At 40.2% G+C, this 14,816-nt stretch overlaps 2 protein-coding genes and 1 pseudogene across 6 annotated transcripts in view; 2 read left to right on the top strand and 1 right to left on the bottom strand.

Moving 5' to 3' along the window:
* LOC127665496 (cell surface glycoprotein CD200 receptor 2-like) overlaps positions 1–1,554 on the top strand; it is a 29,542-nt gene extending 27,988 nt beyond the window's left edge. For all 3 annotated transcript variants that reach the window (XM_052157826.1, XM_052157825.1, XM_052157828.1), the window contains one exon: positions 277–1,554. In XM_052157826.1, coding sequence (XP_052013786.1) covers positions 277–310 — 34 coding nt within the window. In that variant the 3' untranslated portion in view covers positions 311–1,554. The remainder of the gene's footprint in view (positions 1–276) is intronic.
* The window catches only part of LOC127665494 (cell surface glycoprotein CD200 receptor 2-like), an 86,609-nt gene that overhangs the window by 27,996 nt on the left and 43,797 nt on the right, over positions 1–14,816 (top strand). Inside the window, exon 1 of one of the 3 annotated variants that reach the window (XM_052157822.1) lies at positions 13,164–13,245. The exons of the other annotated variants lie outside the window; for them this stretch is intronic. The gene's annotated coding sequence lies outside the window, so the exon portion shown is untranslated. Of the gene's footprint in view, positions 1–13,163; positions 13,246–14,816 lie in introns of those variants that run through there. 3 annotated transcript variants of the gene reach the window in all.
* LOC127665497 (serine/threonine-protein phosphatase 2A catalytic subunit beta isoform-like) lies at positions 10,786–13,230 on the bottom strand (annotated as a pseudogene).

The raw sequence follows: 14,816 nt of genomic DNA, 5'->3' as shown, positions 1-14,816 counted from the left end.
CTGGCGTGGGCGTTCCCTCAGTCCTTCTGCAGCAAGCCTCTGTGAAGAACAGAGCCCAGGCACAGTGCTCATGGTGCTGGCGAGAGATTCTGCCTTGGTACAGTTCTGACCTGGGAGAGACCTACCCTGGGCTCACCACTGAGGCTTCTGTAGCAGAGATGAAGTTGTTGAAACATTATAAATGATTGTTTAAAGGGTTTTGGTTTCTGAGGGCTTCTGTTTATTCTGGCTAAATTGTAACAAATGTTATTTGATTTTGTTTTTGTGTATTTCTAGAATACGAGTATCCAGATTTCTGGAAGTCCATTAGTCTGATGAAACAATACAAGACAACTGCCATTTGCAATCAACGTCCTCGTTGAAATACAGTTTACCTGTCCCTGCTATCTTCATGTTTGTTAGATACTTATCTCCAAATTATTATTATTATTATTTTGGTTTTTCGAGACAGGGTTTCTTTCTCTGTATAGCCATGGGTGTCCTGGAATTCACTCTAGATCAAGCTGGCCTCGAACTCAGAAATCCTGCCTCTGCCTCCCCAAGTGCTGGGGTTAAAGGAATGCGCCACAACTGCTCAGCCCAAATTCTTAACCTAGAAGGGCTCCTGTCTAAAGTCAATATGGGAACAACATGTGGATCATAGACTAAAGGAAAGGCCATCCAGAGACTGCTCTACCTGGGGATCCATCCTATATACAGACACCAAACCCAGACACGATTGGGATGCCAAAAGTGTTGGCTGATAGAAGCCTGTAATTGTTGTCTCCTGAGAGGCCTTGCCTGTGGCTGACAAATACAGAGGTGGATGCTCACAGCCAACCATTTTACTGAGCACAGTGTCTCCAATGGAGGAGTTAGAGAAAGGACTGAAGGAGCTGAAGGGACTTGCAATCTCATAGGAAGAACAACATTATCAACCAACCAGAACCCCCCAGAGCTCCCAGGGACCATCACCAGGGACTAAACCACCAACCAAAGGGTACACATGGAAGGACCCATGGCTCCAGCCACATATGTAGCAGATGATGGCTTGTCAGGCATCAATGGGAGGAGAAGCCCTCGTTCCTCAGAAGGCTCAAGCCCTTGTTCCTGGGAAGGCCCAAATCCCCATTGTAGGGGAACATGAGGAGATGGGTATGAGTGGGTGGGATGGGGAATATCCTTATAGATGCAGGAGGATGGGGGGATGGGAGAGGGTGATTCCTGAGGAGAAACTGGGAAAAAGGATAACATTTGAAATGTAAATACATAAAATATCCAATAAATAAAAAGAATTTATTCTACAGTTGGCAGTCGTGCGGTATGACCATATAGGCAATCACTTGGTGTTTTCCATCAGATATGTTGAGAATGAACCTTCTACTCTCTCCCTTTCCACTTCTCAGGCCAAAGGAGAAAATGGCTTAGCAAAAGGTGAGCGTGAGTGCTGGGTGGTTTTTCTTTGTCTAAGTCCCCCAGGAATAGCTTCTGTCAACTTCTTTTTCCCAGGTTCACTTTACATGATTGTAAATGTTGCACTGTCAGGTCCCAGGACAGCAAGGAACACCTTGAAGTCAGCTACTAGCTGATGGCTTTCTTTATGTGATTGCTTGCATGCTACCAAGTAACATGACAATTGCCTTTTGTATTAATCATTAGATACATGACTAAGACCCGTTTTCAAAAATCAGTATCACTTTAGGAGAAGTTAAAAGTTTTATCCCAGAGAAGGCACTGTTCGTATCATGGGGGGGGGGGGGTAACACTGACACTCCCCTTACCCTGCAATGCCCTAATGTCTAAATTCCCTTAGCAGTCTGCATTCTGCCTTATAGGGGGCGAGATAAATTAGTGAGGGTCAGGGTAAGAGAGTGTAACAACTGTAAATTCAGACCTTGTCTTTATTGAATACACATAGTATTCTGATAATAAGAATATGTTTTTAGTTAAAAGAATTATATTTTAGGTAAAGTAGCAAATGATTTGGGATATTTAATTTTTAGTAAAAGTCTATGGAGAAAATGAGTGCCCGGTACTAGAACATACCAGGATTGAAGCTGCTGCTGCTGGTAATTAAAAGGTTAATTCAGGCTCCCCCCCACCCCCCCCCCCACCCCCCGCCACTGCCCCTTTGTAATAGACCTGTACCACTTCTGACACAGGGAGAATCCTATCTCCTATACTCTCTGAAGAAAGAGCAGGAGAACAGGATGATGGCATCTGGTAAGAATCACCCTGCACCCCTAGAGGCCCAGAGTTGCTCTGGGACACACTACCCAGCAACCTCCAGATCACCACTCCCGTTCTGTCCCTTCTACCCCTCCCTCCTCCCCACCCCCACCAGCCCTTTCCATCTGATGTGATAGACCTGTGCCATTTCTGACATGGGGAGAATCATACTTCCTGATACTCTCTGGAGAATGGGCAGGAGCAGGGCATCCGAGGCCCAGAGCCACTCTGGGACCCACTACCAAGCAAACTCCAGATCACCAGGTCATTGGAGAACTGGCACCAGTAGGACATTAGAACTGGTAGAAGTGGGGCATTCGAGAACCAGCATCAGCAGGGTATTCAAGATCTGGCAACAGTAGGACATTTGAGAAATAGCAGCCTGCAGGGCATTCGACCATTGCCAAGTCTGCCACAGGGGAGACCCCATCACCTGATACTTCCTGGAGAACCAGCTGTTTGCAGGGCATTGGAGAGAAAGGGAATCCCAGGAGTACAGTAACACAGGCCTGCAGGACAGAGAAGATAGAGATAGCAAGACCAGCTAACACTGGAGATAATGAAATTGCCAAAGGCAAATGCAAGATCATTACCAACAGAAAGCAAGGCAACATGGCACCATCAGAACGCAGTTCTCCCACAACAGCAAATCCTGCATACTACATCAAATCAGAAAAGCAAGAGCTAGATTTAAAATCACATCTCATATCGCTGATGGAGGATTTCAAGAAGAACATAAATAACTCCCCTAAAGAAATACAGGAGACCATTGGTCAACAGGTAGAACCACAAAAATCCCTTAAAGAAATAGAAGAGAATATGGATCAAAAGGTAGAAGCCCTTAAAGAGGAAACACAAAAATCCCTTAAAGAAATATGGGAGAACATGGGTCAACAGGTAGATGCCCTTAAAGAGGCAATACAGAAATCCCATATAGAATTATGGGTCAACATGCAGAAGTCTTTAAAGAGGAACCACAAAAATCCCTAAAAGAAACACAAGAGAACATGGATCAAGAGGTAGAAGCTCTTCAGGAGGAAACACAAAAATTCCTTAAAGAATTTCAGAAAAAAACCAAACAAGTGAAGGCACTGAACAAAACTATCCAGGATCTAAAAATGGAAATAGAAACAATAAAGAAATTGCAAAGTGAGACATCTCTGAAGATAGAAAACCTTGGAAGGAATCCAGGAGTCATAGATGCAAGCATCAACAGCAGAATACAAGAGATAGAAGATAGAATCTCAGATGCTGAAGATTCCATAGAAAACATTGACTCAACAGTCAAAGAAAAAGCTTGTTACCCAAAACGTCCAGGAACTCTAGGACACAATGAGAAATCCAAACCTAAAAATTATAGGTATAAAAGAAAGCAAGGATTTACATCTTAAAGGCCCAGTAAATACCTTCAACAAAATTATAGATGGAAACTTCCCTAACCTATGAAAGAGATGCCCATGAACATACAAGAAGCATACAGAACTCCAAAAAGATTGGACCAGAGCAGAAATTCCTCCCATCTCATAATCAAAACACCAAATGCACAAAACAAAGAAAGAATATTAAAAGCAGTAAGAGAAAAAGGTCAAGTAACATATAAAGGCAGACCTATCAGAATTACACTAGACTTCTCACGAGAGACTATGAAAACCAGAAGATCCTGGGTAGATGTCATACAGAGACAGAGCTCATTAGCCAAACTTTGAAGGCAAAGTTCTCAGATCAGAGAACTGCTCCAGTTTGACATTAGATCCAAGGAACCTCTTCCAAAGTATGAAATGTGATCATAGACTAGAATTATATGGTCTACAACCCTACAGATTAATTAGTAAAAGGAGACAGAAGTCAATATTCATAGACACACCTGTTTACTTTTCCTTAATCATGTCATTAATCTGATGAGGCCAGATCTTACAATAATGTTTTCATCTGCTTCACAATCAAGAACACTGAAATGCAATAGAAGTGGTAGAGTACAGGGTGTATCACAGAGTTCCTCCATAATACTCCTCTTTTCCAGATTTGCTTCTTTAACAGAACTGGGAAAAAGAAGAGAAGAAGGACATAGGATCGTTCTGGAGTCAGAAATCTCCAGGAGCAGGAAAGTGACTTCACAATCAGTAAAGAAAGAAATAAAGTTCATAAGATCCTACCTCTGAAGACACAACACATTTTGTATGTAACATACAGAGAAAGCTGCCCGGAATTAAGCTGGAATAGTCCTCCTTATTGGCTAGTTTCCATAGTCCCCACTGGTCTTATATAGGATTATGAGTGAGAATTGCAATCTTGTAGAAATAAATAAAAATATATAAATATACACACATACAAATACACACACACACACACACACACACACACATATATATATATATATATACAAAATAAATTCATTCATCCTATAAGCCAGGCTCTCAAGAGACCTGTTAAAAAGATGGCCGAGTTTCCCTTCCTCTAGGTGCACGTGGTGTTATCCATCTGTTCCCTTCCTTTATTCCAGGAAAGTGCCATTAAGAATAGGAGTTCAAAAGCGGTCATGGTAATTAAGCAGAGCATAAAAAGGAAGTCAGTCTCAAACTGAAGAAAGATAAACAGAAGGCTGCTGACATGAATAACCAGAGTCTGAAGGTGCTCCCCCATGCTTCCTCTGTCCTGTAGTCACGTTAAGTGTGCAGCCTGTTCTTCACAAGAGTGACTTAATTTTTGCCTCATCTGGTCCTCTACGAGAGTCTACTACTTTGGTCTTTGTTTCTCTTTCCAGTTATAAGCTTTCATGACCACATAAAAATGCACTTTTGTTCAGAACACGAGAGAGATCACTGTCTTGAAAATGCTGAAGCACTGTCAATGCACTATCGTCAATGAACTCTTAAAAAGCTTTGATAGCTCTTTCATCTAAATCATTATATGCAACTGGTTTAGCAACATAAAATTCATCTAGTTTTCCAGCAACGTTTTGTGGTAAACAAGCATCAAGAAGTGTCTGAAAATTTTATGAATGGATAAATGCAGTAGTAGTATCCATGGGGGTTCTTCAGTATAATTTTCATTAATATGTTCTGTGTCATTTTTCCAGGATTTCTGCAGGGCTGTGGTCAAGGAGCCTTGTCCTATGATGTTGGGTGGTGGGGAAGGCATGCCCACTACTCTCTGTGTGGGACAAGTTGGGGTGTTGTGAAATGGGAGCTGAAGCTCATACTGTTGGTAGTAAACTCCTCACGCAATCTCTTATCTGCAATATCCCATAAAATCACAGTTAAAAATCAGATCACATACTTCCAACATATAGTAGCACAGGATATACATTACTGTAGTGATAATTTTGGACATTTTGGTTTTTAAAAAATACCCAGATATATTATAAGAATATGTTTTCATTTCAATTCCAAATGTGGAATATGAGGCTGCTTCAGATTGTCCTTAAGAGCTATGATTTGACTTTTGCTCTAGCTGGAGTGTGATTTTGCCAGCAACATGTAGTTTCTGTGATTGCATGATGTTTGGAATTTGGGGACTTCTCAGAAGACATAAAAATGCTAGGAACCTTAGAGTGAAGGTGGGTTGTTGGTTGTTGGTGTGTTGCTGTTGTCTTGGCTTATTTATAATATAGTCATTCTCAAAAAAGAAAGAAGTATGTTAATATGTGTATATGTATGAGATGTATGTATGTGTGTGAAGTGCTCATGTGGAGGCCACAGATTGTCTACAGGTATTTTCTTCAATTTCTCTCCACTGTTTTGCTTTTCTTTGAAGGGGGGAAGGGTCTTTAAAACAAGAGTTTGATATTTCAGTGGGATTGACTGACCAGGAACCCTGGGGAGTTTCTTTTCTCTGACCTCGACATTTCTTTTCCAGTGTCCAGCTGAATTGATCACAGTAGTGCATTCGATATCACATCTCAACAGGAGCAATTATTGTGACCTGACTTTCTTCCTACCTGTTGACCTACCTACAGTTGCTGTCAGTTTTTTTGCCAGTGTTCCTAATGAATCTCCTTCAGAGTCATAGACAAGGATAAAAAAGGCTGGGAAATGGATCTAGACATACAAATGAAAATTCCAGCACAAGACATACCTTATGAGAAATACCTTGTTATGGAAAATTAGCAAAGACTTTTTTCAATTCCTTCTCTATATAGCTAATATGTTAAAAATCAACAACATTGGTCAAGTCACAGTTTAGGGAACAGCTGTGGTAGAGGTTGAAGCCAGATGTCTTACTTCAGAGTCTAAGTCCTTTAATTCAGGTTCACTATCCTTAGTTACTCTTCATTAGTTTTCTTTCTTTTTAAGAACTTAAACTGGAAGCAATTTTCTGTCCTTGTTTATGACACCCCTTGGGGTCACACCTTTCTGAGGGCTGGACAGCATTGCAGTGTATGTGAACAGTATATGGAAGCCAACTGTGTAGCTCTAGACCACAGGAGGAAATGACATATTGAGCAAAGTCACAAGATGTGGTTGCAAAGAGCACACGTAGCCAGGCAGATCTGCTTGGATGGTCGTTTGTTTGGAGCAAGAGTCTGATAACAGGTCAGTAAACTGGCATTCCTGGATCCAGTTATTAAAACTTCTTCACTCACTGTATTATCTCTTCCAAAATCCAAACTGACTTAGATTTGCCATTTGCTCTTCTTTCCAATTATTTCAGACCCTCTCGTGCTTCTCTTCTCCTGATGTCACTCTGAGATTGGCCTCAGATCAATCCTCCTCTCACTTTCTCTTCTATTAGTCTCCTAAATGGATTCATTAACAAATTGGAGTGTGCTATATAATGCAGTGAATGCCATCAGCTGACTTAGCTCTTTTGATAGGAATGAAATTTATTCCTTTAGAAAAATGGCAATCTTATCTACATATGACTTTGCATTTATTTCTAAATACTCAGAGGTACACACAGTTATTTCCATTTAATGCTAATAATGAATTTCTTTTCTATTGTCTCCAGCCTCCTGTTATCATTGAGAATTAACTTTCATGACTCTGTTTCTAAAAACAAAATAGTTCTTTTATTGTTTTTCCTTTAAATCGTTGCAATCATATATTATTTTAGGATGACTTTTTACCTCTTGTATTATTTTTAATTACTGTTGGACTTATCTCTAGTGTACTGATATAGTAAACTCGTAGATTTATAAATGTAGTACTTAATATATGTTTATGTGTGTGTGTGTGTGTGTGTTGTGTGTATGTGTGGGAATCTAAAGATTGCTTTTGGAAGTCTTATGAATTTCAGGTTTTAATTCTGATATGGTAACAAGAGGGCATTATGAATTATGATGCTCACATAATGAAAGTCGTAGAATTATGAAGTTGCTTGTGTGCTGCAGAATAAATACAGGGGGAGTCAACTCCAGCCGAACAGAGCAGAGGGACTGAGGAGCTTTAGGAATGAGTGCTCCCACTGATGACTTCATTGTCTTTGATATAAATGCATAGGTACTTTTAGCATTAATTGAGTAATAGGATTTCTCTACGTATCATCCATATTACTTTAGCTTACAAAACTGAAATGTTTTCTGGGTTCTTCTCTGGAGGTTTCAAGTTTCTCGTTGGTTTTATTTCTTCTTTCTTTTTTCTTATTCATTTTCAAGATACTTTCATTTTCATCTTGGCTGGATTTAGTATCCCCAGGAGATTGAGGTCTCTGTAAGGGCTTTCCCTGATTAATTGAGAAGAAAGATTCCTACTGACTGATTGCAGGTGACATCACAGCAGTGGCTGAATAGAAGACATGCACAAGGGAGTAGCATGCTGGCCTTTTCCCTTCCTCCACTTCCTGACCCATGGTGGCCTCAGACCCATTGTGGTGGGATTGTGCCCTGGAGAATCTTCACATCATGGCCGAGCAGGAAGGAGTGGGGTGCAGAACATGGGTCTACTTATACCCTGCAGAGACCTGCCCCTACTGGGCAGGTTCTTCTCAGTAGGCCTTTGTTCCTAAAAGCCCTTAGACTCCAAAAAAGTCCCACCAGCTGGAGAGAAAGCATCTAAAACATGAGCTTGTTGAGGACATTTTAGATTTAAGCCACTGCACTCCCTTAAACTGTCTTGTACTACCTTGTGAACAGGACACTCTGCTAGATAGTTATAATGAGCACTCATTTTTACTGTAGAAATGTTTACCAGTGATCCTTTAGGCATTTAAGTTTCTTATTTTTTTAAATTAAATTTTATTTTATTTTTTACTTATTCACTTTATATCTTGCTCACTGACCCCCAGGGACCCCCTCCCACAATCCTTCCCCCTCCCCTCCCTTCTCCTCTGAGTGTGTGTGGGGTGTTCCCTGGGTAACCTCACACACTGGCACTTCAAGTCTTTGCAAGGCTAGATATTTCCTCTTCCACTGAGGCCAGACAAGGCAGCTCAGCTAGGAGAATATTCCACATACAGGTAATAGTGTTTGGGTTAGTCCCTGTTCCAGTTGTTCAGCACCCACGTGAAGACCAAGCTGCACATCTGCTATATATGTGTGGGGAGGCCTAGGTCTAGTCTGTGTATGTTCTTTGTTTGGTGGGTCAGACTCTGTAATTTTCTTATTCTTGAATGACATTTTATTTTTTGTGAAAATTAGACATGCTTTTTTACATAAATTTCAAGCAATATATAAAAACCCAAGTGCCTTAATTTTTATTTGTCACATATACTACTTGCATTTGTTGAAAGCTTTCCTGTGAATACACATATAGGTATATATCTTGCATTAAAAAATTGTTAAAAAATGCTTCACTGGACCCAGTGAGATAGCTCAGTGCTTAAGTGTACAAGTTGTTTTTTCAGAGGAACTGAGATCTGTGCACAGCACCCACATAACAGCCCACAAATGTCTGTAACTCCAGTGCCAGGAGATCTAACACCTATTCTGGTCTTTACAAGCATAATACACATGTGTGGTGCAAAATCATACATGCAGACAAAATACACCCATATACACATAAAAACATTTTAAAATAAAAGTATCACTTTCATTATTTCTATGTTTCAAACTTAAGAAACTAAAGCCATTTCTGAATTTGAGGTGAAAAATCTCTTTACCATATGCAGCCCTGAGTGGACAGTAGTATGAATTAAAGACTTTGAATTATAATCAACTATCAGGGTAGGTTTGTCCCCTATAACAAATGTACCACACTAGTGGTGTTATGGGGTCTCCTGGTTATTTTCTCCGTGAAAGCAAGAATTCAATGAAGAGACACACATAGTTATACAGAAATTTATTTAGGAAAGCAGATCAAACACTCCAAAAGAGATTAGCATGGGTTGTCCCAAAGACGGTGTGTGTCGAAGCATCCTGAGTTGCATGTTTTGAGGTTTAAAGAAGTTTTACTAATATTTATGAAGTGAGTGGCATAGTCACTGAATATCATGTACTGGAAACATGATGTACCACATGGATGTATGTTTCAGATGTTTCTTATCATACTCCTCTAGAAAAAGCTACAAAAGGGGAAGTGTTAAAACCAGAATATAAAAGACATAATAGTGAAGCAGAAGCCTTTGGAATATTCAGATATTATTGTTAGCACACATGAGTGGGATAGTGCCATGGAGCCTTAGTTTATGAATCAATGGAAACAATGGATCTGTAGCTTCAAGGAAGTTTATTCTGGCTGCCCAGAGTCACAGATATCAAAATATAGGTGTAATTTTTAATTACCACATATCTAGCCTCTTGAGACAACTTAAGGTCTCATGATCGATGTTGTAACTCATGACTGTTGGTTGAGAATTTTGCTACCTTGTGTTTTAATATTCTGTCATTTTAAAAATTGTTTTGTCATTAAGCTGAGGCTAAGGTTTTATTATGGATTGTCAGGCTGTCTAGACAGGACTGAGGCTTGGACTGTCTTATATGATCTGCTTCTCCCAGCTTCACAGATCCCATCTGTCTGAAGGAATCATTGGAAATGTGGATGATGGGGCAGTCTATGCTTGTGTAGAGGGCATAGGTGATAAAAATGCTTTGTGTTTTCCACTTCATTTTGCTGTGAACTTAAAACTAAAATATAATTGCTTTCTATGCTTCTCTCTCATGGACTCCATTTTAGTAGAAAATTTCGGGCCTATCATAATATGTAAGATATTTGACAAAAACAAAAGAACCATTATAAACAAAAGAGACATCTACATAAAACACCTATTTTAATGAGTGTGGATACCTCCTCCATATTTTCTTAAGATTTATTTAAAAAATTTAATTATATCTATGCATTTGTGTCTCATGGGTGTACCTGAATGCAATTGCATGTAGAGGCCAAAAGAGATCACCTGATGCTGGAGTTATGGGATGTTGTAAGCTGCCTGATTGGTGCTGGAAACTGAACTCAGGTCTTCTGCATGAATAGTGCATGCTGCTAACTGCTGACCCATCTCTCTAGCTCCTATAAATTTTTAAAAAGAAAAACATAACTTTATTGGAAATTTCTTTAAAACACAAAAATAAGATAGTAAACCATATTAAAAAACTGTCATTTTGTCGGTACAAAGATATATGTGTGTGTGTGTGTATATATATATATATATATATATATATATGCCAAGTATACTTCCACATACAGACACGTCCTGGGGAAGAATTTATAGGAAGTAATTTGGGGTGCGGCTGGGTCACATGAGGCTCTCCATGATGAGATGGTGTAGGGTCAAACTGAAGAAAAGAATATTTTTAAAGTGTCATCTAATTCCATGATAGTAGCCTGGTTCCCACAATGGTAGCAGTAATTGTGTGTACTAAACATGGTAACTACATTTCCGATCATGGCATCAATTATATATTTCCATTACAAGCTGGTGAGCATGAGACACCAGTGTGAGACTGTAGGGGTGGTAAAATGTTTCAGAAATATTTTGTCTAAATGTGTAGCCAGTACCACATGGAGTGATGCCCCAGCCACCATGGTCATCTGGATCTGACCATAAGAGATCACACATTGGGCCCTCATGTGGAACTTCTTGTGAGCTATCCTGGGTTCTTTTTTATTTTTTTATTTTTTGTATTTTATTTTATTTATTTATTTTTTTAAATTTTATTCGATATATTTTTTATTTACATTTCAAATGATTTCCCCTTTCCTGGTTCCCCACTCCCCGAAAGTCACACAAGCCCCCTCTCCTCCCTCTGTTTTCCCACCCATCCCTTCCCTGTTCTGATTTTGTCTTATACTGCTACACTGAGTCTTTCCAGAACTAGGGGCCACTCCTCCATTCTTCTTGTACCTCATTTGAAGTGTGGATTATGTTTTGCATATTCCAGTTTTCAGAGCTAATATCCACTTATTAGTGAGTGCATACCATGATTGATCTTTTGAGACTGGGTTACCTCACTTAGTATGATGTTCTCCAGCTCCATCCATTTGCCTAAGAATTTCATGAATTCATTGTTTCTAATGGCTGAATAGTACTCCATTGTGTATATATACCACATTTTTTGCATCCATTCTTCTGTTGAGGGATACCTGGGTTCTTTCCAGCTTCTGGCTATTATTAATAGGGCTGCTATGAACATAGTGGAACATATATCCTTATTACATGCTGGGGAATCCTCTGGGTATATGCCCAGGAGTGGTATAGCAGGATCTTTCGGAAGTGACATGCCAGTTTTCTGAGGAACCGCCAGACTGATTTCCAGAGTGGTTGTACTAATTTGCAACCCCACCAGCAGTGGAGGAGTGTTCCTCTTTCTCCACATCCTCGGCAACACCTGGTGTCTCCTGAAATTTTAATCTTAGCCATTCTGACTGGTGTAAGGTGAAATCTCAGGGTTGTTTTGATTTGCATTTCCCTAATGACTAGTGAAGTTGAGCATTTTTTAAGATGTTTCTCTGCCATCCAAAGTTCTTCAGGTGAGAATTCTTTGTTTAACTCTGTACCCCATTTTTTAATAGGGTTATTTGGTTTTCTGGGGTCTAACTTCTTGAGTTCTTTGTATATATTGGATTTTAGCCCTCTATCTGATGTAGGATTGGTGAAGATCTTTTCCCAATTTGTTGGTTGCCGATTTGTCCTTTTGATGGTGTCCTTTGCTTTACAGAAACTTTGTAATTTTATGAGGTCCCATTTGTCAATTCTTGATCTTAGAGCATACACTATTGGTTTTCTGTTCAGGAACTATCCCCCTGTACCGATGTCCTCAAGGGTCTTCCCCAGTTTCTTTTCTATTAGCTTCAGAGTGTCTGGCTTTATGTGGAGGTCTTTGATCCATTTGGAGTTGAGCTTAATACGAGGAGACAAGGATGGATCAATTCACATTCTTCTGCATGCTGACCTCCAGTTGAACCAGCACCATTTGTTGAAAAGGCTATCTTTTTTCCATTGGATGTTTTCAGCCTCTTTGTCGAGGATCAAGTGGCCATAGGTGTGTGGGTTCATTTCTGGATCTTCAATCCTGTTCCATTGATCCACCTGCCTGTCACTGTACCAATACCATGCAGTTTTTAACACTATTGCTCGGTAATATTGGTTGAGGTCAGGGATACTGATTCCCCCAGAATTTCTTTTGTTGTTGTTCTTATGTGACCCAGTTCATCTATGGATGAAGAAGGGCCACCATGGAGGCAGAATATCTGTCCATCTACTAAAGCTGTAAATGGCAGATAATCAAAGAGATCTGTAAAGTGTTTCCCTATGCTGGCACTTCCATACTTTCATAGGCACAAGTATATAAAACCCATATACTTGTGTGATCTTCCAGCTTTCATGATTTCCTTGCTATATTGTCATTCACTTTGACTAGTGCACCTTTAATGCTACAAGAAGATTCACAGCCTCCACAGAATAATATCTTCTGTCTACATAGTCACCCATGAATAGATAGTTTGTATCTGCTGATTTCCCACCAATTCTGAAGAGTTCCATAAGGTCATGGAATTGGCCATGCACATCTCCACAGACGGTAACAGGACAGCGAAGCTCTTTCACATTTGACTTTTCTGTTAAAAGTTCCTTCACCTTCTCCCACAGCGTCCGCACTTGGTTCTCCTTCAGCTGCTCCACTGTTTTCACCTTTTCACTGTGTCCATTGACCTCGTTTCTTTGAAGGTAAGAGGTTATTTTATTACTTTATGTGAATGTGTATTTTGTCTGCATGTATGCATGTGCACCATGTGTATGCATGTGCACCATGTGTATGTATCTGGAGAAGCTAGACGAGGCTCTCAGATCCTTTGGCACTGGAGTTGCAGATGGTTGGAAGCATCTGACATGGATGCTGGCAATCAAACTCAGGTCCTCTGTGAAATGTTGCTCTTAAATGTGGAGCTACCAATTTTTCCTACTTATTTAATGTTTGTTTATTTTAGATCTGCACACTTTGTTATTGATCTTCAGGTAGGATAAAGTAAATCCTATCTCTGTTCACTTTGGTTCACAGTGTCTGTTTCTTTTGTGATGCTGCTATTCATTAAAATTTGGTGAGATCAGACAAAGCAGAGTCTCCAGGACTGGTGTTTGTTCTGAGTGACAGAAACAGAATAGGCTCAACCCTCAGGAACAAACCAAATTCTGGCTGATTATCAAAACAATTTGGAGGTGTTAATAGGTTAAACAATATTTTTTCTCAAACGTCAGAAAGACGAAGCACCTGTGAGCCTCCGAGCAAATTTGCATGTGGACCAGATGAGAAATGAACAAAGAGCTCTGGAGATCTCAAAGTGCAAGATGGTTGCATGCTTCACACGTATGTGTGGTCTTTTTTGCTCATGCAGTTAATGCTATTACACGGAATGGTTTATTTTGTGGTGGAAATACCTGTGATAACATCAGCGCAAACAGGAAATCCATGTGAGTGAGTCTTTAAATGATGAATGGGGCCCTATAGAGACGCAGGTGAGGCAGGGCTAACGGGCTGTCCAGAGCAGTGGGGGATGGTGATGCCGCTTGGCTGTGAAGGAGGGCAGAGACCAGAGAACCTGACATGTTCCAGAAGAAGAAGATGGTAAAGGCATTTGTGGTGAAAGACGGTCACCTTGAAAATGAACACGTTTTCTGTGTAGGAGAGAGTTTATCTATCTTCAATATAAATAAGCAGAGTTTAGCTTCTGAGGTCAGCAGGGCTTCAGGGATTGGGGGAAACTGCAGATCATTGACAGAAACTGTAGTATAGAAATGGCTCCAAATCATTTCAAGGCATATAATTCTAGGTCATATCAGTGAAAAATGGTAGTCATAAGTTTGGGGCGCTGCTCTTCCAACTAAGTCACCCCCAGTGGACATTTTCACAACTTTGAGACTCAGTATGGACAATGAGAGGAGAGTGCTGAACTTCAGGAAGGGAAGGGTTGGGATCTATCTTAACTCACTTGCCTACCACCCCCTTTCTAGCTGGCTAGTCACCATTGCACTGGAGGCCAGCTCAACAGCCCTTTGCTAGAAGAACTGTCTTTCATGTTTTAGCCATCAGAGAAATGCAAACCCAAAACCACTTTGAAGCTTCCTCTCATCCCAGCCAGCATAGCTGTAATTAAATAAACAAGTTACAAACAGTCACATAAATGTGGGAAAAAGGAAACTATTCACTGCTGGTGTGAGTGTAAGGTGGTGTGCTTACTGTGGAAATTAACATGGACGTCAAACTCCCATGTGACAAAGCTATACCGCTCCAAGGCATTTGC

The sequence above is a fragment of the Apodemus sylvaticus genome, chromosome 15 (genome assembly GCF_947179515.1).
Source record: "Apodemus sylvaticus chromosome 15, mApoSyl1.1, whole genome shotgun sequence".
Classification (NCBI taxonomy): Eukaryota; Metazoa; Chordata; class Mammalia; order Rodentia; family Muridae; genus Apodemus; species Apodemus sylvaticus.
Note: the sequence above shows the minus strand (reverse complement) of the source record. Positions and strands in the feature narration are given on the sequence as shown.